General features: G+C 43.5%; 6 protein-coding genes across 7 annotated transcripts in view; 3 read left to right on the forward strand and 3 right to left on the reverse strand.

Annotated features, from left to right (window-relative positions):
• The first annotated feature begins 2,376 nt into the window (after positions 1-2,376).
• Positions 2,377-3,377, forward strand: LOC131886079 (probable oligoribonuclease). The gene is made up of 2 exons (XM_059234310.1): positions 2,377-2,967; positions 3,030-3,377. The coding sequence occupies exons 1-2, from the start codon at positions 2,539-2,541 to the stop codon at positions 3,354-3,356; spliced, it is 756 nt and encodes a 251-aa protein (XP_059090293.1). The 5' UTR covers positions 2,377-2,538; the 3' UTR covers positions 3,357-3,377.
• Positions 3,372-6,855, reverse strand: LOC131886077 (transmembrane protein 43-like). 2 transcript variants are annotated; one of them, XM_059234307.1, is made up of 7 exons: positions 6,724-6,855; positions 4,930-5,056; positions 4,720-4,869; positions 4,030-4,635; positions 3,745-3,964; positions 3,586-3,678; positions 3,372-3,518 (listed from the first exon to the last, which is right to left on the reverse strand). In XM_059234307.1, the coding sequence occupies exons 2-7, from the start codon at positions 4,942-4,944 to the stop codon at positions 3,391-3,393; spliced, it is 1,212 nt and encodes a 403-aa protein (XP_059090290.1). In that variant the 5' UTR covers positions 4,945-5,056; positions 6,724-6,855; the 3' UTR covers positions 3,372-3,390. The 2 variants fall into 2 exon arrangements, with proteins under 2 accessions (XP_059090290.1, XP_059090291.1); XM_059234308.1 differs by lacking the exon at positions 6,724-6,855 and adding an exon at positions 6,559-6,577.
• A 126-nt stretch (positions 6,856-6,981) lies between these two features.
• On the forward strand, positions 6,982-12,437 carry LOC131886075 (protein artemis-like). Its single transcript, XM_059234305.1, has 5 exons — positions 6,982-7,122; positions 7,322-7,577; positions 8,504-8,808; positions 9,952-10,391; positions 11,209-12,437. Exons 1-5 carry the CDS (start codon positions 7,014-7,016, stop codon positions 12,268-12,270), a joined length of 2,172 nt encoding a protein of 723 aa, XP_059090288.1. The 5' UTR covers positions 6,982-7,013; the 3' UTR covers positions 12,271-12,437.
• Positions 12,438-12,474: 37 nt separating this feature from the next.
• Positions 12,475-13,125, reverse strand: LOC131886082 (translation machinery-associated protein 16-like). Its single transcript, XM_059234311.1, has one exon. It carries the CDS (start codon positions 13,060-13,062, stop codon positions 12,505-12,507), a length of 558 nt encoding a protein of 185 aa, XP_059090294.1. The 5' UTR covers positions 13,063-13,125; the 3' UTR covers positions 12,475-12,504.
• Positions 13,072-14,876, reverse strand: LOC131886076 (glutamate-rich WD repeat-containing protein 1-like). Its single transcript, XM_059234306.1, has one exon. It carries the CDS (start codon positions 14,649-14,651, stop codon positions 13,182-13,184), a length of 1,470 nt encoding a protein of 489 aa, XP_059090289.1. The 5' UTR covers positions 14,652-14,876; the 3' UTR covers positions 13,072-13,181.
• Positions 14,877-18,915: 4,039 nt separating this feature from the next.
• The window catches only part of LOC131886941 (glycerophosphocholine cholinephosphodiesterase ENPP6-like), a 22,681-nt gene continuing 18,495 nt past the window's right edge, over positions 18,916-23,101 (forward strand). Inside the window, exon 1 of the mRNA XM_059235410.1 lies at positions 18,916-19,210. The gene's annotated coding sequence lies outside the window, so the exon portion shown is untranslated. The remainder of the gene's footprint in view (positions 19,211-23,101) is intronic.

Raw genomic sequence — 23,101 nt, forward strand, 5'->3', positions numbered from 1 at the left:
GACCAGAGGGGGGCTTAGGGCTACAAAGTTTGGGCAGAAGAGAGGTTAAAGGAATTGAGGGTGAGGTTGTAGGAGAGGGAGGGGAACAAGGGGAGGGAAATAGGGAAGGAGAGAGGAAAGGGGTGCGGTAACTCTGTTGAGAGACTTGACAATGAGGTTGAGACAACTGCTGTCTCTTCCTCCTAGTGTCCCTGAGATGGGCCTTTGTGCATTTGAAATTGAGGCATACCTTGTGCCTCAAAGATCTCATGCACATAAATGGGTGGAAAAAGCTACACTCCGGCTTGGAACAGCCCTTCTCATTGAATTTGAGAAGGCCAAGCTCTCTAAGTTTGGGACACCACTCTGGGTGAGCCAATTCACAACCTTTCCCTGCTTTTTTGTATTTTATTCGTTTATGGACATCGCAAATTTTTGGAGCATTCTCTATTATGCTCTCTTTGACTTTGGGAGACGAATCTTGCAAATCAAGAGTGTCAGTGCTACTATCCTTTTTGCCCACACTTGACTGCTTCGTTCCGCAATCAAATAGTGGGTGGGTGTGACCAACCCAAACTATCCTATAAGTTATAGTTGACTATCAACGCTTTCATAATTTTTTCCATCCAATACCAACTCAAGACAGTTCCTAGCACCTTCTGAAAATCCCTTCAATAAAAGGAGCTTCCTTTTACACCCAGAATTTTGGACAATTTGTCGATTAAAATTCCACATCAACCCTATATTCAAAGGCTAGATCTACCAGCTCTAATTGGTTGGTGGAACAAAACTGGTATTATATGAATATAACGTTAAGTACAATAAGTAGCCATTTTCATCGAGCGGAGGAAGCACCCTCTGCTTTGTCTAAGCGAGGACAAACAAATGTAGAAACGAGAGAATACCCTCTATGACGCCACCTTATCAAGAGGTTATTAAATGAACAATTCATTAAGTACTGTGAAGCAATGAATAAGCCATCAACTCTTCTGGGAGACGTTTCAAGTTCTCTTTGGGTAAAATTCCGAACAATTAGGACATGTAAATAATCCTTTTACAAAAAGTCGTGTGCTGCATGGTTGATAACGCTTCAATACTTTGGCAATAATCGTTTCCAACAAATAAATTACTTTGAAAAGCACAATGTCACAAGATTTTGGTGACTAACTATATTTTTTTTCGTCCAAACTTACCATTACCTTCTTTAGAAAAATCCAATGGAAAATATGATGACGAAAAGTCGCTGGAATGTTGCAAGTTTACAAAAGTGTTTGTAACTGTAACTTTGTAGGTTTTGAAAGGTTGCACAGAAGTGTTGGTGGTGTATTTATGGTGTTAGAGTAGAGTTGCAATAAGTTCAGCGAAAAAGTGTATTCCTGTGTTTCTCCATTTATTTGTCTGCAATGAGAGGAGGGAGAGGAGAATGAAAAGGACTACAGTCGAACTTCGATTTAATGAAACTCGATTGAACGATATGTTCTCCGCTGACGGACAATATCGTTAAATCGAAGTTCGACTGTAAAGGCCATGTTCAGTAAAAGAAATTCAAGAAAAACTTGGTGTGGCAACACTGATGTTGAGCATTTTCAGGAGGGAGAATGTAGACAAACATTGTAGCTACGTCGCACTTGCACTCGTTCTTCAATTTAAATTGAATTTTCAACTATCAAGTGAGTTGTGCTACAAATGTTAAATATTTGTCATTTTTGTGCCGTTCTGTCACTGTACTGTTATCTCGGTTCAATGGCTGTAATGTTTGTCTTAGTCCTCCCTCCTCAAAATGCTCAAAATCAGGGTTGCTTTTTGCGGCATCTACCAGGGTTAAATGTGCGAGGCTGAAAACGTATTTTTCAGTTTAGGACCAAGTTGCATATTGACATTCTTTTTCAACCACCCTGACATTTTTCACGATTTTTTACTTTCAAAATAACAAGACCAAGCCCGGCTAGCCACAAGCAAAAAGGAGCACAGTGGCCAAGAATTTGTTTTATGATTATGGATGATGTTCAAAGATGAGGACTGCAAATCCAGTCTCATACATGTATACATTGCAGACATCCCAAATAGCCTTGTGCACTTATAATAATAAAGGGGTTTGTTTACCATGTTCCAAAGAGGGAAGTGTTTAGACATGTCTGCTCATGTGGCAATGGTTAAACCATAACACTATTTTGAGTTTGTGAAGTGAGAAAAAGTCATTCAAATTAATTCAAAAAGATAGTGCGTGGCACTTGTCACATTTTACAAACAATGATTCAAACTTTGCTCGTTTCACCCATCCAAATACCGGTCTGACATTGTTTCATTATCCATTCCTATGTAATCAACCCAGTCTAAAACGGGACGCATGTACGGCAGGGGTAAAACAAGCCCCATGATCTTCTTTGAATGAATCATGATGTTGAGGATGGCATTGATGATTCCGTGAACGCAAAGCTGCAAATTGATAACCACGCAACTACAGAACCAAATCGGACTCCAAAATTCCGTTTGATACGGAAAGAGTCTGTACTTCACGCAACCTACCACAATAAGTTTGCCGTCGGCCGAAAGACCTGCATGATTTCGGAAAGTTCCCCGCCTACCGTGTCCCTTCCCATCCTCTCAAATCTGCATCCATCTATGTCTAAGCTCTCTTCTCTCGTCAAATTCTCGTTCTCATTACGCCCCTTACGTTCCTTTTACCGCCATTTCTCCGAGCCTCGCCCTACGGGTATCCGCCAGAAAGACGTCGGCACCATGAGTAGTTCCAATCCTCCAGTTTCCCTCGTCCAAGATCCGAACCAACATTTGGTCTGGGTGGATTGCGAAATGACGGGATTGAGCATTGACCGGGACACGCTGCTCGAGATGGCTGTGATTGTCACTGATGGTCGGTTGGAAATCGTGGCCCAAGGGCCAAATATCGTGATTCACCAGCCCGATTCTGTCCTGGCAGCCATGGACGATTGGTGCACGCAACATCATGCCCATTCTGGACTCACTCAAGTGAGTGAAACGCTAACAGCTACTTTGAGATCAATTGATGTTTGTGTTCCTTCCAATTTCAGGCGGTGAAAGACAGTCCGATCAGCTTGAAGGAATGTGAGATCCAAATGTTGGACTTTATCCAGTCTCATGTGCCCAAAGGCCAGTGTCCTTTGGCGGGGAACAGTATTGGTCAAGACCAGCGGTTTCTGACCAAGTATATGCCCGATTTCATGAGCCATCTCCATTATCGAGTGGTTGATGTGTCCACTATTAAAGAGTTGGCTAAGCGTTGGTATCCAGAGATTGCTCAAAAGGCACCCAAGAAAAAGGTGACTCACCGGGCTTTGGATGATATTATGGAGAGTATTGAAGAGCTACGATTTTACAGAGCAACTCTTTTCAAATAATGATAAATCTCAAGATGAAAATCACAGATGTTTATTAATATCGATGTCGCCGGCCTTCCTCGCGACGTAAATAAATGGCAACCATTGGACCGAAGAAAGGCAGAATGGATAGAAATAATAGTAAGCATCCCACCATCGGGCGACAGACGAGCCACCCAATGCCTGTGTAGGAAAAACATGACGTGTTCATGAAGAATAATTTAGGACACACCAACTGATGTCAACTAACCTATGGCACAAAATGTGGTGGACAATGCGAATGAGAATGGAAGGGAAGTATTTCCCAGGATCAAGGCATCTCTAACGTGGACGTATTCGTCAACTGAAAATGGAGGGATCAGTTAACATGGATCATGCTAGATATTCTCAATGTGCAGTTAAGCCTTACTGATCAAATCCAAAATTGAGGACATCCAGTTATATCCGATGAAGCAGACCAACCATCCCACCAAGCGATAGATCCAAGTTCCCAATCGCACTTGGGCCTCTTCGTGGCGAATCATCTCATCCACTTGCTTCAGACCTGATTGGAGCATCAAGAGCTCTTCTCCCGATTCAGTTTCGAATGGGCGGATCTCTCGGCCCGATTGGCGCCCGATCACAGTTACCTTCGGATAAAATTAAACATGCCGAACCAAACCTCGCATTTTAAGTTCGCAACCATGGCCATTACCTGGTCCTGATCGTGACCAGAATAGGAGAATTGAATCCGGATATCACCGACCTCCGGCTTCCACACGTTTTCCGCATGAAAGTACAGCCCCGCGTGCATTTTGATGGTCCGATCACTTGGCCTTTCATCACTGGTGAACACGGTGAACTCGTCGAACTTGAATCGGAGCTCCGAGCCCAACAGGAAACCTCCGAGTTTGGCTCGCTTGTTGATGATCACAGAGGAATTAATGGTCCATTCCTCAGGGTTGTGGTGTCCCATGGGACTATCAAACTGGTCGGAATTGATGAGATAGTCGAACCAATCCGTATCGTAGCTGTAAGTGGTCGCCGTGTGTCCATCATGGTCGCCCTCGTTGGCGCCCATGGTCGAGTCATGACGATCTTGGATCTCGTACCATTGGTACATTTGAACCGTTCGTTGGAGCTTGATTGCTTTGACGGAAATGCCATAGATGGGGTCGGTGAGTGGATCTTCAATATGAAGACGATCCGCCACGTGGACGAGTTTCCCGTTGTTTTCATCAAAAACAACCTCATTCGTCTCGGGTATCACAACTTTGAGATGAGCTTCCGCCAAGGAACGCGCGGTTCGAATCGCTTGACCCTAAATCGGCATTTTTTCAGATCTATCAAATCTATGCCATAGACTAAGTCTAAGGAATTGAGACGAACAAAGGTTGAAACTCACTTCATTCCAGAATAAACCGCCGATACTGACTATGACCAGGATTAATCCCACCAAACATCCAGCGCCATTTTTCGCCAACACCTCCCTGAGTGTGGGCCGATATCGCCCTCCGTGTAGTCTTCGGTAGTAAAGTCCAGGGGCTTCAGGATACTAAAGTGTCCAATGGCATCAGTTGTGTTGTTCTTCAGATGTGCTAATAATAAAACTTGCCTCTCGTCGATACATGATCTCGACTTATGCTCATGATCAGCGTGGAATGGGAACAGAAGATGTGAACCAATCCGAGTTCGTTGAGGTCATGTGAACACTTGTCAACTCAGCTGATCATGTGTGATCTCTGCAAAGAAATGCGAGTGAGGAAAGTGAATGTCGATAAGACTTTTTTTTATCTTGAGCTGGTCATCTTCGTGCAGCCTTCGTTACTCATAATCTAAGCACATCTTGATCTATGTCCAGATTCAATGCTGCTCAAGAAGGAATAATTTTCTTTTCCCAAACTACCCGGAGAAAGCAAGAATATTTCCGAGCTTTCTATTTTGAAAACACGGCTCTTGCCAAGTCGTTCCTTCCCAAGCTACGTGTGCCATCTTGTGTTCCAAAAGGGAACTCGGTCGATCAGTTTTTTTCGTTCCTCTTATAATTCCACAGCTGTGCCGGTTGTGATCCAACCCTTGTACACACAACTTAGATGTAGCTTCCTTCGTAAGCAGATTGGAAACGGGTATAATGAGACCTTGGCGACGTAATACCACTAATAGCCCTTGAACTAGACTCCCATTACTTCCAATCCGAATCTCCTTGCGGAGAGTTGCATGTACTCAATGAGAGGGTAATCGAGAAAGGCGGAATCTATTTCAATCCCCCAGGGGCCCCTCCTACCTCCAGTCGGATGTGTTTTTCCATTGTGGCATGTCCAGTTGTCCACCCATGGCGTGACATATCATATAAAAAGGGCATCTATTCCATGTGAAGGAGGGCTTGTCCCCTCTCTTCTCCTAAAACTTGGGATGGGAGAGGCGAGTTCCGGCGTGAAACTAGACTTGTTGGCCTTGTATTCTATGGACTCAATATCCTTACTAAGACGTACCGATCCCCGGGTTGCAAGGTACGACGTGTACCAAAACATACCCGTCACTTGGAAAGTCGGCAAAGTCGCCCTCCACACACCTTCTTTTGGTGTACATAATGTCCATTCTCTACTTCTACTTCCCCTCTTTCTCTCTATTTCTCTGTGTGTTGATCAGGGAGAGAGACAGCTCTCCTCACCAATTCCTGGTGCGCTTCTCCAAAGACCTTCATGTTCCTACTCTTCATTGGCCAAGTGAACCAAGAGGAAAAGCGTCGTTATTTATCCCTGGCGCGGCCTTCGTCCTTCGTCCTTCGTCCCTAAGCCCTCTTCCTGTGCGTGTCTCTGGCACCAAGGCACATCATCCAAACAGAGAAGGAGCATTGACGAGGGCCCTCGGTCCATTCGGTAAAGGCCACGACTGTCGAGTGTTCATGTGTGACTCTTGGACAACGAGGAATTCCAACTTCTTCAAACAGTGTGTATGTGTGTGTGTGCCATAACGAGCTCCTTATCTCCGGACACGCCTCACTTCTTACTTCTTGCCAATTCCATTACAACACGTTACTCGCGCCTGGCTCAAGACCAAAACCGACCTCTTTGGACCAGTCTTGTTCATACATGTTCCAAATCCCAGTTGGCATTCTGACATTGGAACAAGCGAGGAGCAACAGGCCGTGCTGAGTTACGATATATTCCCAAGACTTTGACAGGGTTGGTAGACGTTATTCTTCACCAATTATTTGCCGGTTCTAAGAACTCAAAGTCTTTACCTACAGTGATTGTATCGACTCTTGAGCTTAAAAAAGACAATTGACCGCAAATTTAAAACACTCAAATTCAGAAGAGAATTAATCGGTGAAGAGTAACGACAGTCAGACAGGAATATGGTTCATATGACAAGAATTGAAATATAAAGCTGGGAACAAATGTCTCACCAATCCCTTTGGAGCAAGGCTTTTTGCCCTATTGGAAGAGTTTGTTTTGGTTGTCATCCGTGATGACGTCATGCCGGCAGTCCAGCGGTGTTGAAGGTGTCTTGCTCTCAATCAGAAAGAGAGAGTGCGTCGATTGAGACTGAAATTAGCATCATGTAATGAATTGATAATATGTTTGAAGTTTGTGACCTCGTGCTTGAACTGATGCAGTGCTAATGAACAGTCAAGTTCATTCATATGCTCCTTGGAGCTCCTGTGAAGTGACTCCTTGTGGAACTCCCTCATAAAACATGAGCACATTCCCGGGATACTTTCCGTTCTTGCCGGGAGTGGCATGTGATCGATTTGACGGTCAGAATCTCAGAGCGGATCAATTCTTTCTCTCCCATTGTCATTCGGGTAAGTTATTCAAATCCCTTGGGACCCCTCTCGTGGTTCCCAAGATGAACCACAAACACACATAGCTGAGAATCTTACGCTAACTCCATCAATCTTGAAAGATAGCGTTCGAAGGTTGTTGCGAGTGCATACAAAAAGGAGTTGTTCCAATTGGAAAGGTTTAAAGGGAATGAATGCTATATTGGGTCTCTATTTTCAGATCATATGATTGGCTTGGAGAAGCTGGTCGACGAATTGATCCATCGCAACCATGTCAAAGTGAACCACCGAATCAATTGCTCAAGGATATCAAAGGCGTTTCTGGTGAACAAATTCAAGCGCCTGGACGAGCGTTTCGTTCGTGATCTCGCGCCCAATGAACCCGTTACTCTGGCCATTTTCGACAAGGCCAAGAAGTCTATGTATAATGTGCGGGTCACGGCCATCCCAGCCAATCATTGTCCTGGTTCTATCATGTAAGGCAAAATTCATCGTCATTGAGTGACAGGAACTTTTTTCAAATTTCTATATTTAGAGAAGGTTTGGCGGATATTGATTCAGCTTTTCAAAAAGGTTGTAATCAAACATGTTGACTCGGTTCCAAAGAGAGATCCAGGAAATGCCGAGCAAGATTCTTTTCTTGAGAATTAGGCCTACTGTACTTTGGTATTTGGTTGGGTTCGTCTCTTGGTTGCGAGCTTGAGGTAACCTTGACAAAACATACGGATTTATGACCTTCATGGGCTTTTCTTTTTTTGACACGATCATTAAAACACTTAATCATGCAACCACGAAAGTCAGCTGCGTTGGTTTAATCGAGCACTTTTAATGGACCCCGTTCCTTTCAATTGGGGAGGTTTTATTTTAATGAACCCATACGCCTAATCCCTTTTAACGTTAGATATGCAAGCAGGGAACAGGCTGGGTTCCAAGAAAAACGACTTTCCCCTCCCAGTATTAATAATGGTGAATTTTGCATTTCGCCCGGGATTATTCGTTTAAAGTTTCGCTTTATCGTATCTAAAGTTATCCGTACATGATTAGTTTGATTAACTTGATAGGCAATGTCTTGGCGCTCTTACTACTTGAGAGTGGAATTCCCCTCGTAGTGCAAAGACCGCTCATCCTCTTATCTAAGATAATCCTTGAAAGAGGACAAAACCTCTTTCACGTCTAGAATTTGCAATCCGAACTACCTACCACCTTCTCAATTAACTTTCCCATGCCAAAAGGTGAAGAAAATGCACTTGCCAAGAATAGCTTCGAGTCCGCCCAGCTTTCTCCAATGAATTCAATGTTCCAAGCAAGGACGAATTCGACCATTGTAGACGGCTAAATAACGATTTTGCAAGCTCACCTCGCTCACCTCACTCCCTCAATCACGCAAAATCTCCATTTTCAGGTTCCTTTACGAGAGCTTGAGTGAAGATGGGTCTCCCGCACCAACCCATCGGATCCTGTACACGGGCGATTTTCGCTTTGAGAACATTCCCCTCACTTCGCTGAATGCGCTTCATCTGAATCTCGAGCCGATCCAAGTGGATGAGATGTATCTCGACACGACATTCTGTACTCCCAAATATCCCACGTTTCCCGATCGCGATGAGGCCCTTCGAGGCATCTGGGAAATTGTCAGTGGATGGATCAGAAAGAATGGCATGTACCGAAAGCAAAGAGCCAAGCATGTGGTGCTTTTCCATCTCCCAGGTGAGCTCATCCACTCGAGATGACGGAAGAACCACTTGCTCGCTCAAACAGTGATGATCATCTTGCACGAGCATCAGTGGGCGGACGTCACACTTTGGCCACTAATGATAATCATTAGTATGAATGGTTGCCACCCGGTGGAACGTCTGAAGAAGGGCGTGTTTGTGTTTGACTCTCGAGGTGCCAGATCAAATATTTAGAGGCTGGAAAAGTTCACCAGGCACATTATTTCAACCGGTCCTTCTTTCACAAGGAACACGAGAAATGAGAACTAGTTTTTGGCTTATTTAGTGGACGAGAAAAAATTAGCTCTCATTTTTAGAATGAAAGATTGATGAACGGAATAAGCAGGTGTACGATGAACGATCCTAGTGATTGTCTTGGTACTATTTTTGGGACAATGAAAAGATTGCTTGGCGCACAACAACTCCTTTAAACATTTCAGCAGATGTCATTGGTTCTTGATTCAGACGTGTTCGATTTAGACATCGGCAAATTCGAAACTGCGTTTGATCCTGGTAATCGATCATTGACTGCTATAGAAGCACTAAAAAGACATCTCATCCGGATAAGCCCATTCATTATTATTGGATTCGTGCCACATGTTGACGATGAAACGAAGTAGAAGTGTTCTATTCCTGTCGTGTAATAATAGCAGATGGAATTCCGCAAATGGAATGAATTCTCTGAAATAACATGTCAAGCAAGCCCTTCGTTGTGTTGTGTGCATTTGATCTTGTCTTGCTGGCTTGAAATAGGAATTCATTACAATTGAGGCGCAGTTCCTCATTTTGAACAACGAATGCAGATAGAGTTTCCCTTGCCATCGGGTTATAATGCCTTCCTCCCATTTTCCTACGGGAACTGCATAATGTGTCCTGATGTATCGTGTAAATATATACACAAGAAAGATAATCAAGCCTAGCCAATCAAGTAGTCGCCACAATCCGTAAAGCAACACGACAAAGGATGGACAGCTCTCTTTCGTGACGCTTGAAGGCGTCGATGAGGAATCCAGGCCATTGTAATGGTGGATCAAGACTCGTCAAATCACATATCGCTCAAGATTCCTTAAACTAGCTCGCAATCCGAATTTTCGGGACATGAACCCCACCCCACAATTCACTCCTATCTTGTTTCCAGCTCAATACGGGTCCGAGGCCATTCTCCGCGAGATCTATGAGAAGTCCCAAACCAAGTGGAAGATTCACGTTCCGGAGAAGAAGTACGTGGATTACTTGTGTTTCGACGATCTCGGCGATTGCACGGATGACGATCCTAACATGGCGCAATGGATCCACGCCTGTTCCAAGAAAGACGATGCAAGTCGGAATGGTCGAAGTCTGCCTTGTCAGAGCAACGAACCGTTTGAAGTGTGTCAGATCCGCCCATCGGCCATGTACTTCAATGAGGCTCGCCTGAAGACCACTCAGCCCCTGGGGGTCAAGTGTGTCGGCGGGAACTACTATCGGGTGTGCTATTCGTGTCATAGTAGTCGCGATGAACTGATGGAGTTCGTGCGATACTTTAAGCCGCGGAAACTGATCCCGTCGGTCATTCCTCAAGGCTATAGCTTGGAGGAGGTGAGATATCTTCTTGATTGTGATCGTGTTGTTGTGGTTGAAGAAAGAAGTGGTTTTCTTGTAATGAAGGACTTTTCTTGTTTCAGTAAGAGATGTATTTTCTAACCTTTTTTGCAACAAAATAATGGGGAAGTGAAACGGATGTTCCCAGAAGTTAGAGGGACGACTTGACGTGTGCTTCAATTTTTAATCATCTTTTACTAAACAGGAACTTTGTCTCTTCATGATATAGCAATGCCGTAATCTAACGGGTTTTTTTTTCAAAGCATCTTTTGTCAGTAGCAGGTAGAAAAATAGGATAAATTGTGAGTGTGTACAAGACCTTTAGATTCCAAGGCATTGTACCTACTAGGTTTGGAATTTTTTTGACCCTTAGATATTTGATTCAGTACCTTGAGCGCCAAAGAATTGAGAGCACTTTGAGTTTCATCACCCGTATATACGTAAGTTGCCGTAGTAACAACAAGTAGTTCTTTTCACCGTGAATGGAATGTCCCTCCCATTTATTACGCATTAACGCCAAGCACCATTTTTGACAGGATACATTTCATGCTTGACCTGAATTTCGTCATTCATGGCATATTAAAATCAATCTGTATTGAAACGCATATTTAAGTATTCAGATAAGGACGTCAAGCGTGACTTCAATTTCCTGCTTTAAAACACGCATAACATCATCAGCTCAGGTAATCCTGAATAAATATTTGGTAACGCGGTTTATTACATTATCTCTTCATTCAAAACATACATTTCCCCGGTTGAGTCCAAATTCAAAGCAGTGCAAAGTGTTCCAATTCACATCATGAATTTCTTTCAGGTTTTGAACCAATTTGCCGACATCTTGGAGCCCAGCTCCATCGAGCTCTCCCCCGAGCTCCATGTATACCAAAGTCTGGGCAATCTCCCATCCGAACCCAGTCAGGGCTCCCCCAAGCACAGATCCGAAGAGCTCAGTCAGATCCGACTCCTCCAAAGCTGGACATCGCCCCCAGGTCGACAATCGCGGAAGCGGAGGAAAAGCGGGAGTCCGCTATCCATGGACGTGAGCTCGCCTTCATCTCCCATCCCCAAGAAGTACCTCCCTCAATTGGAGCGAGGATGTCCCAAATCCGAGAGCTCAGATGAGAGTGGAGGTGAATCCGCTCGACTCCAACAAGCTCGCTCTAAACGTAAAAGTTTCCAACGCAGCCGGAGCTCCAAGACCAATTACAGCATGCCCGTGGTATCGAGTGGCAATCTCATTGAGGTGCCCAATCAACAGAATAGACGAGCCTCTTTGCCGCACAATTTGAAGATTCCGGCCATCACGATCACGCCCTCCAGTCCGAGTCCCGACCCGAATCATCCGGACTACCCGGAGTTCTTCGAAGATCGTCTCTACTTGGAGACGAAGAACAGCATGTCCACGTCCACGGAGTCCGGGGACAATCATTTCATGACCGGTCGGGATATCCGCCATTTCACCCGCAATTCAGACAACTCGGGCTCGATCGAGTCCATGGAAACTGCGGCTAGTCGAGAGCGAAGTGAATTGGACATCAGTGAACTCAACCTGAGACTCAGTTCGGATGAGCCTCAGAGTTGTAGTGCCCTGGCGGGTCATTCGTCTTCACTGGAAATTTGTTACGAGAAGATTGCCGAACGGCAAATCGAAGTGGTCGAAGTGTCCGACGACAATAATTCAAACAGTTTGAACCACTCGGTCAAGGACTCGGAAGGTGAGCCCGAGATCATCGTCGGCGAGGAGCCGGAAATGGATGATGAGCAGAGCACACCCGAGATCGATGTCATTCTCGCCAAAGCTGATACCGAAGGAGAGAGAGAGACTTGCTTGAACTTTGCCAAAAGCCGTGCTGCCAAGAAATATCTCAACTTTTGACACTAGTCGCTCTGGCTCCGGACTGATGGCCGTTGAATCCATCTTGGCATACCTCTATCACAATATCATGTTCTATGTGTTCGTTCGTGTTTAGAGAACTCGATGTGGAGTCTTTTTCTCCTCCTTACCTGATGTCTGTTTGTCAAATGTAATCGCCAAGTATTCAATGTGATATTGTTTTCATTTGATAAACGTCCCGCAAACAACCTGCTGTACGAAATTTATGATCACAATCTATTCCATTTCCATGTTGCCATCATCGAACTTTTTCGACTCGAGATCCGCGCGTTTGAATCGGGCCAACTTGATATTCTGGACGAATCTCAACTCGCCATCCCATTGTTGGAAATAGGACAAATTATCCTGGTCAAACAGATTGGGCATTTCTACGCCACACCCGTCAAACTCCTCTTTTTCCGTTTGCATGGTGAACTCAATCACATCAATCCGGCTCTGATGATTTTTGCGCTTATTCTTGCCACCAATGGAGTTCTTCATGGCGATCTGATCCAACTCTTCTTGGAATCGACTCAAAAAGGCTTCAGCCAAGTTCAACATGACCTCCGAGCTCATAGGTTCACCTTCTTCCAGACACAAGGGCAGATTCTCTCGGAACCATTGGAGTCGCTCGCCCAAGGCTTGCAATTTCAGACCCCCACTTTTGACCACACCTTGGAGTTTATGCCGCTTCTCAGCCTTACTCTGCATCTTTTGAGCTTTCCTCGAATGGGGATGGATCACTTTGTCTTTCCGCACGGCTCCAGGAGCGGGGGCGTGTTTGCCTTTGGCCATGATCAGGGGTCTGGAACTGATAAATCATAGTAATAAGGGATTCATTGGAAAAGGGCGCGTGGTCGACATCATAGCTTCAAGGGCGGCTCAACTTTATTGCCGGCAAATCAAAACATTTTTCACACACTGATGGTTCGGAATACATCAAATCCGGAGTGAGACGTGCTGACGAGGAGTCCCGGATATTTCCTATGCCAATGGAGCTCTTTGATGTCTTGCAAACCTTGATGAATAAACAACAACTGCGGGGGTAGGTCTTTGAGCTCGTCGCCAGTGCCACTGGGTTGCTCGGCTTCATCATCTTTCTCCAGAGCCAAGTCCCACAGAGCAATCTGATCATCGGCCCCACTCGAGGCCAGCACCGTGGGATCGCTCGGGTGCCATTCCACACTGGTCACAGGTCCGGTGTGATGCTTGAACGTGGCCACGGGCTCGCCTTTTTCAAACTGTCGGAGATCCCAGACTTTCATGCACCCATCATCACCCCCTGATGCGATGAAGGGCTCATGGCGGTTCCAATCGATCACGTTCACATCACTGGCATGGCTGTGCTTCACGGTTAACATGCAGGCCTGATCGGGCTTGGCTCGGCAGTCCCAGATTTTGATCGATTGGTCGACCGAGCACGAGGCCATGACATTGGGCTCGTTGGGCGACCATTGGATGTCCTCGACCGAGGCCGTGTGCGAGGCGTAGGGTCTCTGGTCAATGGCCCACGTTCCGGCTTCTTGGGGCTGCCATACGTGGATGTTCTGGCGACAATCCCCGGTGGCCAAGAGCCCGGGGACGGTGGGCGACCAATTGAGGGCGAACCCCTCGGTCAAATGGCCCTTGAAACTGAAGATGGGCGGGGTGGTCTCGCGGTACCAATCGTTGCCACTGGTCGGGATCTCGAGTTGCTGGAGACAATGGTTCAAGCCGTAAATGCCGACCGAGCCCAATTCGGACCAAACCGCAGCCACGGCCGTTGAACCCAACATCTTGTACCGGATCCGATTGATGCCCCCGTTGTGCTTGATCGAGGCCACTTTCAACTTGGGCTGGTTTTCTGGGTCTTGAGCGCTATCGTCTTCGTCTTCGGACTCGTCCTCCGATTGGTCGGGGTCAGATGGGCTTTTGGCTTTTTTCGAGGTCAACGGGTGGAGGTTGAACATTTTGAAGGTAATGATGCAATTGGCATTGGCCTTGGCGGCTTGAGACCCAGCTACGCCGTACAGGGAGTAGGGGTACTCCTCCAGGGCTGAGGCGGGTTGTTCGTCTTGAACGAGGTCGAAGGACAAACAAGGTGGGCCCAATGAGGCCTGATGATAAACCACGTAGGCCCCTTCGTCCATGACCAGTTCCTCATTGTCGGCCAGCGGTTCGGAACCGGGCACATAAGCCCGATTGGTCAGGGGTTGGCCGTCCTCGGTCTCGCCTTCTTCATCATTCTCCTCATCCTCCTCCTCGTCGTCGTCGTCTTCTTCCTCTTCTTCTATGAAATCATCCGCGTCTTGGTCTTCGTCATCTTCGTCGGAACTGGCCGGATCTTCGTCCATGTTTTCATCGGGGATGGCCGGGACCTTGAATTCCTTCTGGTTTGTGTCCATGGTGTTAGCGAGGGTTGGGACCCGGGGTTGTTCCCTGTTGGTTGGCTGGGTTGATTCCTGGGATGAGAGTCAAAGTCACACGTGTGTTTGTTATGATTCCTCGTGGTCTGAGAGAATGTCACGCAGCCAGCTAAACATGGATCCACGCAACCTCCAGCAAGAGTATCGTCCTTCTGACGGCAGGCAAGAAACGCACAGAATCATTGAGAAACCTTCCAGTCCTGTCGATCAACCCAACGCTTTAAAAGGATCGCTCGAAATTAAGCGAAAGATTCCCCCGTCACATTTTCCATTAAAATTAGCAAAGTCGCTCGAAAGAGTACGTCAGTAGTAATGACGTACTCCATAAGTGGTCATCCATACTTGATAGTTCTTTCTTAAGGGATTAAAATACGGTTTCAGTTGTTTTGTCGATGAAAGGAATGGTTCATGTACTATTGCATTTTTACAAATTATCACAGTTTCACTCATTAACGAACTTGAAAAAAACTTTTTTAGCCAAAAAAGCTATTCTTGGGCTTATTTTTCCCTTTTTGAATTTACTATTTTCAGACTAAACTTTTTGAAATCTTATTTTTTGGACTAATATAGCGATGTGTATCTGGCAATCTGGCAATCCACCTGACCAGGGCTTGATCCGTTACCGAAAAAAAGGTACTGTGTTAACGTTACTGTTACTTTTTTTACAAAAATTAACCGTTACCGTTACCCGTTACTTTTTCAGAAAAAAGAGGACCTAAAAGTGTGAAAAAACGTGCATGCGATTTTTTAACGTAAATGTGACTTGAAACAAATGACTCCTGCGATTTTTTTATTTGATTCCATCAGTATCAAGTAAGTCACCGTTGCTTTCTTTTTCTATTTCTATTTTCTATGATTAATGGCATTACTAGTTGCATGACAGAAACCCGTAAGTTAGCCTCAAAATGTAACCCTGTTGTTCCTCTCGTCAAACCACTTGAGTACTTGCCTTACCCTAACTCTTTTTCAAACCATGAAAGAAAGGATGAAACATTGCTTGTCAAAATGTTTAGCAAAAGTGAAAAAGATCAAAACCAAACAACCCTTGTGTTCTCTTACCCTCGTATCATTGTGTATTCGTCATTTGTTGCATGTTATATTTAGTTTACGTTAAAAATATCGCTTAAGGCGTTATTTTTGAAGCTTTAGACCATTTTTCTAAAAAGTAACGGTTCAAGCCCTGGTACTTAATCTCCCTTTCGAAAAGCATATCATAATTATACCCCTCTAGCATCGAAAGATTATCACTCTTACCCAAGCAAAAATCTCTTTAAAAGCATATTTCAATTAGTACCGATATTGCTGTCATTTTGACCTAAGCCTGTCGGTCAATGCAAGTTCATTGCCCATTCTTTTTGACCAGCTGTCTTTAAAAAACGCAATGCGATTGGATGCCCCTGTGTGCCAACAATCAACGCAAGAACGTGTTTCACATGCGAAACCAAGCCCCTCACCATCGGCTGGGCAACATGGGTCAATGTCCAACAACGATTTGAACCTGACCTTTCTGGAGGTGATAGTCGGATGTCCCCCCCGGTCAACAAGAACATTTTGCCCATCCTTGTCCTTGGGCCGACATCCTTAGGGGGGTATTGGCAATGAGGCACCTCTGTCCCACTCTCAGGTAAAATTCTGTCAACCGAATTGTGCAATCAAATATCATGCAAAACTTAATTCTAAGCCAATAGATTAACTAAAATCGTTCTTTTTTATATTACTGGGGATTACATTCCTTGTAGCGTTCAGAACAGTTAGTCATAAAAAAGGAAGAAAAAAACCAAAAAAAAGCACTGAACTACAATAACCGAGAAAGCGCTTTTACACTTCACTTTTCTCCTTGAATATTTCCTACTTTTGTTCTATAACCTATAATTAAACACAATTATACATTCACTTTTACATTTAATGCATTCAAATGACCGAGATTCATTCAAAATGAAATTGTTCATTATTGATTTGTAGTGCCTCCAGGTCCCATTGATTCATATACTATATATAACCAACATAATGTGGTTTGTTCAATGAGATTGTGGAACCCATTGTATTCAACAAGATGCAAGTTTGGAGCATTGTAGTCACGCCCGCTCTAATCATATCTTACCCAAAAACTATGAATCCAAGGGTCAATGATCTTTATTCTTCAGGTCAACAGAATAAGTATATCTTGTTGGCCCATTTCTGTTAGCATTAATGGGGAAAACAATCCCCACTACTAATGAATAAAAAGGACATAGACCTATATTTGATTTAAAAACAGACGGGCCCTTTGAATCAAACAGAGTTGTGCAAAAAATATGTTTAAAAACACCTTTTTTTAGATTGATTAGATTTGATTGAAGTGTTGACACAAAAAGCGACCACAGCCGTAATCTAATCTAAAAGTACAAATTTGATGGTTTCAAGCTTAGTTTCTGCTCAGCCTAAATGATTTTTCGACTCCCAAACCTACTGTCATATTAACGCAGTTTTAGTAGAAACGAAACTGAATGATAACATGTTTTCTAGATTTTCAGGAGCAACGCTGAGAGTACAAGCCACAACAAAGAATGCACAATCGAAATCATATATCATGTAATCTAAAGTATGAACGCCAACGTCCACTTTATCAGCATTGTCAAAATGAATTTATTTTCTACTATCCTCAAATTTCGGCAACCATTCACTCGCAAGTTTTTGGGAATGTAATTAAGCTGCTGAGAGTCTTACAATTTGGTTTTGTACATATCTCGTATTACTGAAAAAACAAATAACGTGGAAGAGATAGTGAGTGAGCTTAAACTTGCCATAAAAACTAATTGTGCGTCTGACTTTCCTTGAGTTGTGACACTATCCAAGTATGCATGTACTCCAGGATGTTGTGCTGGCCAGGTTGAACGAATCCCAACGCAGAATGGCTTAATGACCCAACCATTTGGGAATGGATCCGCGAATTGAGACCATGAATTTGTTGCAAAGAGGCATAACACACATGGGACGACCCACGAAGAAGGCCACGAGCTCCAAGACCAAGTGGGGGACTTTCTCAATCTGACATGAGCCTTGTGATAAGTGCCCGTTAGAGTCTCATTTATCTGTGTTTGCCTTAGACAACAAAGCTGGGATTGCCAAAATGGTCCCATTCATTCACCCGGGAACAGCCGCCCAATGGCCAACGAAGGCCAACGAATGAGCAATGAAGCTAAAACGTCTTTCTGCGACAAAAATGCAACAACTGCTTGAAAGCAAGTTGTTCGACATCGAGGCCCTGACCAAAAAGGCCGCTTTTCTCATGCGACAGAGTATCTAGTATAAGAATTGGGGCTGTTGGATCTAGAGTCGTCCTTGAGAAGCACCAAGTCCAAGTTCACAAACTCCACACATGTCCCGCGCAAAGCAGGGAGGGCTATTTATAATACGTTCATAGTTCTAGTCTTTGTACAAGTGCGCGGTCCTTTGTCTTTGGTCTGGCCATTCTCCTCTTCAGAAGATGCCACTTGCGTTGAAATGAGCCCATGCTGACAATTTGGGTGGGCTTTTTCAAACAAGGAATCCTTCTAGCGCATTATGCTCACGCTACTTGGCTCAAAACTAAACCCACCAACCCACGGGTGACCCAAAGTCTTTGACTTGAAACCCTCGCAGAAGCTTCACCACGACTAGAAAAGGCCAACATTTGACCCTGACAACGTTCTTCCGTCGTCCTTAGCCTTCATGGCCGTTGGAAAAAGACCACTTTTCCTCCTTTGGAGACGTTACACAGTCCAATAGATTTGAAAATCAAGACACATGAACAAAATAAGAAGGGACATGTTTCATTCATATTCTCTCCTCGATATTGCAAGTACATCCAATACACATGAAGCAAGGCCAAAGATTCACAAGCATGGAGGCTTAAAATAATCTGGTATCCTCGCTATGAGTCTAGTATTTCTATGAACCACTACCATATTCAAAAGAGCGTGCTAGCATCTTTCATGGGCTGCATTAGTAAGCAAAGTGAGATCCTCCTTTTCTCCCTCCAACGTTCCTTGCGTGATCCATCCATCCCACCAACCAACCAACCAACCAGCCAACCAACTCACCCCCCCCGCCAACTGGCCAGCCATTCTCACCGTCGTCAACTGGCGTCGTCTGCGACCTCGACCACCGAGCCCGGTTTTCTCGGCCTTTTTTTACTGGAGAGAGGCCATGGGCCTCGAGTGAGACACTGACGGCGTCGCTTACGTCCTTCTTCAGTGATGGGAGAAGAAGGCTGAGGGCGCCCTTCAACGACGGATGATTGTTGCAAGAAACGAACAAGAAGAAGGAGACGGCTTGGACCCCTGACGTTATCAGATCAGATTGGAGTTCCTCGTTGGCTTCATGAGAAGAAACTTTTCTTGTGTAGTTCCCTTTTGACTGAATTCGGTACTTATTTCTGAGCACAGGGATTCCATCTCCTTCATCTCCGTCAGTGATATATTCTAAACACATCAAAGGCTTTCAAGTTTGTTGTTATTATTGCGCTTTCACGTTGTTTGGTTCTCCTTTAAATTCCACCGGTTATTCAATCTGTTAAGGTAAGACCGAGTGTGTTTCCAATCTGTTGATTCCATAAGGTAGGTCAAGGATTACTTGAGAAAGGTCATTGAGCATCCATTCATAGCGAATGTTTGCAGCCTTTTCCAGGAGAAGATAAAATGGACTAAATTGTCTAGCAGTTTTCCAACTGAAACAACAAACGGCTCCTCTATAATGAAGGCCAGATTCCGATCTCTTTCACAGACGGGATGAATCAAGCGGTTTTTTCTATTAGTCATACGGATGATGGTTCAGATCTTTTGGGCCTGGAGACCATTATCCTATAGCCAACAACGGCAATTACTAGACCTAACTAATTTACCCAACAAGTTTCTGCCAAAGCGAGCTGCAACTGTTATTGATGTTATTTCTATTAGAAACCCTCTTTGTTCATCGTATACGAGAGTTTATGTACCAACTATATCTGTCTGTACTTGGACTTAAAAAACATGGGCATGAACTTCTGAACTATTTCCTGACCTTCAAAACAAATGAGGAGAGGAATTTGGTTTTAACTAAAGATTCGTAAGTCCTGTTTCCAAGAACAATGCATATTTTTACAGTTATTTGACAAAAAAAAATCGAGATAACCTTTATCTAATTAATACGTCAAGCAAGTCTTTCTGATGGGAATGGATTAGCTTGGATCAAAACTGCTCGTGACGAATAATCCCAAGCGTTTTGGAAATCTTTATCACTTTTTTACCTCTCATCATGTCACAATCAAATCAACATTACAAGAATAAGCACGTGCTTGCTATTCCCCCGATTCTTTATAATGCTATTGATAGATGCTATGTTTGTATGTATGTACGAGAGAAGATCATTTCCTTTGATTAAAGTACCATAGTTGCTTTGGGAGAGATTAGTTAGCCTTCCTCTTTTTTTGTCTCCAAAGTATCTCCATATTTCATACCATAAACAATGGCTCTCCATTATAATGCTCTAGCGTGGAAAGAGGAACCTGTCTCAAAAAAACCGGATTTCTTTTAATTTTGACTATTGGGCAAGTCACTTCCCTTGTCTAAAACGACAGGCTTTGGGACAAAATCCCAAGGAGAGTTGCAAGTGGTAAGTCAAGTGGTCCACTGCACTTCGTGATTAAACGAATGCACAAAGCTGAGATTTGTTCAAAAATGGAACGGGTTGCAAACTTGATTACTCTCAACAAAAGTGAGCTTTAGTGTGCGTACTTGTAATCTCTAAGTCCCTCCGGAGTTTCAGAATTTATTTCACAATTTCGTTACTTGATTGGCTGTTTTAGCTTTTGACTTGTTATCAGTGCTCTTTGTTGTCAAGAATGACCTAATGGGCGTCATCCAAAAGGGCACTCCCAGATTCTTCCATTTCAATAATGGTGTGTATGAAATAATAGGAAAATTAAAATACACCTATTTCACTTTCTCTACCTAAATCTTCAATATGCATGGGCAGACATCCCTTGGGAGATTGACGGTCACGCACCTTTGTCCGGCTCCTTGCCAAATTACATCAACAACGGAAGCCAAGAAAGGAATCATTCAAACTGGACAACCCAATTTGCTGCAAAAAATCAAAATTCTTATTATCTCCTCTTTTTCTTCCTTCATTTCAATACCTGCTCATTCCCTTTTTTCTTCTTCTATTCCATGTGTGCTGAACGAGCCTTAATGATTTTCTCTATGATATAACAATTTTGATCACAAGTTTTAGTTTTTGATCTGTCATTTTTAAAATCCACCTTGAATATATTATGCCAATCATCTTATAACACAAAATAAACGTAACAATTTGGCCCCAAAAACTATTCATTCTATTTTCATAAGTCCTTTCGGATTTTGCTCAAGTCATTTCTTTTGATCAAAAATTCGCCATTTTTCTTGGTATGATAATACATATAATCTTATTCTTGGAACTGCTTTACTACTTTATTTCATTACCCTGTTCTGGTCGTCATCATTATTGATCGCTGATGAAAAGTCATGGTAATTGACTTTGATGACAAAATTATGTTCAATTGCCAAGCTGATGTGATTGGCGATGTGGGCGATTCCTTTGAGCGACTTTTTCTCCCTCCACATTCATTGGGAATTCGACCTTTTCTAACCCGATACCGCGCTCTCTATTCTGCTGATCATCCTTGATCCCTCGGATCCATTAATCCCTTGGGTGGTCCAAAACTGCTCCTTTAGTGATGCTCCATGGTCCCACTCCTCGGCAAATGTTCCCCTTTAAAGTCCCTCCCTTGCCATCCATCCGGCCAGACGGCCCCACATCCAGTCAGCCAGTCAGTCACTCGGCCTTAAAGTCTTTCCTGTCTTTGGTGTCGTGGTCCATTTTTCCTTCATCACCAACCAACGTTCCTACCCAGCCTTTATTCTTTGGGCGTCTGACAGATCATATTCCTTGATTTAGGACAATGATGGATGCAAGACCATTATCAATCGTCGGGCTTTTTCATATTGTTCGGCTCTGTACCGTACTTGGGAATAGGAACGACAAAAATCCACATACTTCGTCATGGGTTCGATGTATGAGCATTTGGTCAAAAGTAACAGCAATTTACAGTTAGAAAGAATCTCGATTCTTATGTCATCTGGTTTGGTCTTATGATTGTTCCATTGGACATTCTTGAAATAATTGAATTTTGAGGGTATATCATAATGTAGGTATTACCAGTAAGATTTGAATACTGATCAATTAATTGGTTCCGCTCCTCTTATGGAGCATTTTGATTGCTCTCATTTCCAAGAAAATAAAAAAAAGAATCTAATCATGTTTATTCGAGCACTTTTTGATCTACTCATTTCCAACCTAATATCTAGTCAAACGATTTTAACGCTCTAACCAAACCACCTTTTTACCTGTCTTTGTATATCGGTGCACTTTCAATATCTTACGTAATGACAGGTCTGTGAGTCGTGAAAAAGAGTCATTAAAAAATAGATCATAAACGAAATGTTTCAATTATGAAAGAGAAAGCTTCTAAGAACCTTTCATTTGGTTTACATAGATATCGATTCATGTCCAAAGAGTCTTACTGACTTTTGAGGACGAGTGAGTACCTGATTATTTCAGATGCTTTTGTGATGGGTGAATCTTCTTCTTTTGAAAAATGGGTACAAGTGTACATTCATACAAATGGGACAACTAATTTCGTATTGGTTTGATTACAAAAATTTCCATTTGTATTTGCAAAGTAGTACTGAAGAGTTTTGGATACCCTGATTGATAAAAGTGCACACGCACCCCAAAGGGAAGGTCAAGCCTGCTTGTCAAACTATGACGGTTCGAGATTTATGGAAAAAGTAATAAGATCTTACTACTTGATGCCTCTCATCAGGGCAGTGGTAACGAAATTAGAGTAATTTGTTCCTTTTTTCGAAGAAGGAACTGCAGTCCCGTTACATTTTAAAATGGTGTAGTTGTAACGACCCAAAAAGCCCAAAAATCACTCGTTACTCGTTCCTTTTTTCACATTCTAGAGGGGCATTTAATTTTTCGTTACTCTATTGCCAACTGAGGAAACTTGGAGCTTTTTGACAATCTTGACAGAAAATTCATTTTTTTCATATTTTCATTTATCCCGAAGAAAGAACATCACGGGTGAAAATTTGCTTGGTTTTTCATGGTTTTTTCTAACCGTTCCGGGGAATGTAATCCCCACTACTATTAAAGTGAAAGGTTATAATTCGTCTATTTATTACCGTTCAAGCTTTATATAATATTTGATCTACCAATGAATTTGAGTTGGCAGACCGAGCTAGTCCTTGAATGTAGGGTAGATCTGGAATCTTATCTAAAAAATTGTCCAAGTCTGACTTGAAAGATGCAACCGGATCAACAAGGCCTACGTATTCCCTACGAATATAAGAGGGAAGCAAATTAAACAATGAAGGAGCCCGAGAAAG

The sequence above is a fragment of the Tigriopus californicus genome, chromosome 9 (assembly GCF_007210705.1).
Source record: "Tigriopus californicus strain San Diego chromosome 9, Tcal_SD_v2.1, whole genome shotgun sequence".
NCBI lineage: Eukaryota > Metazoa > Arthropoda > Copepoda > Harpacticoida > Harpacticidae > Tigriopus > Tigriopus californicus.

Coding starts and splice junctions, on each gene's coding strand:
- LOC131886079 (XM_059234310.1), top strand. CDS start 2,539: ATGATTTCGGAAAGTTCCCCGCCTACCGTGTCCCTTCCCATCCTCTCA. Junction 2,968..3,029: donor CCCATTCTGGACTCACTCAA/GTGAGTGAAACG, acceptor TTCCAATTTCAG/GCGGTGAAAGACAGTCCGAT.
- LOC131886077 (XM_059234307.1), bottom strand. Junction 4,636..4,719: donor GCGGTTTATTCTGGAATGAA/GTGAGTTTCAAC, acceptor ATGCCGATTTAG/GGTCAAGCGATTCGAACCGC. Junction 3,679..3,744: donor CTCAATTTTGGATTTGATCA/GTAAGGCTTAAC, acceptor CTCCATTTTCAG/TTGACGAATACGTCCACGTT.
- LOC131886075 (XM_059234305.1), top strand. CDS start 7,014: ATGAGCACATTCCCGGGATACTTTCCGTTCTTGCCGGGAGTGGCATGT. Junction 7,123..7,321: donor TCTCTCCCATTGTCATTCGG/GTAAGTTATTCA, acceptor CTCTATTTTCAG/ATCATATGATTGGCTTGGAG. Junction 7,578..8,503: donor CATTGTCCTGGTTCTATCAT/GTAAGGCAAAAT, acceptor CTCCATTTTCAG/GTTCCTTTACGAGAGCTTGA.
- LOC131886082 (XM_059234311.1), bottom strand. CDS start 13,062: ATGGCCAAAGGCAAACACGCCCCCGCTCCTGGAGCCGTGCGGAAAGAC.
- LOC131886076 (XM_059234306.1), bottom strand. CDS start 14,651: ATGGACACAAACCAGAAGGAATTCAAGGTCCCGGCCATCCCCGATGAA.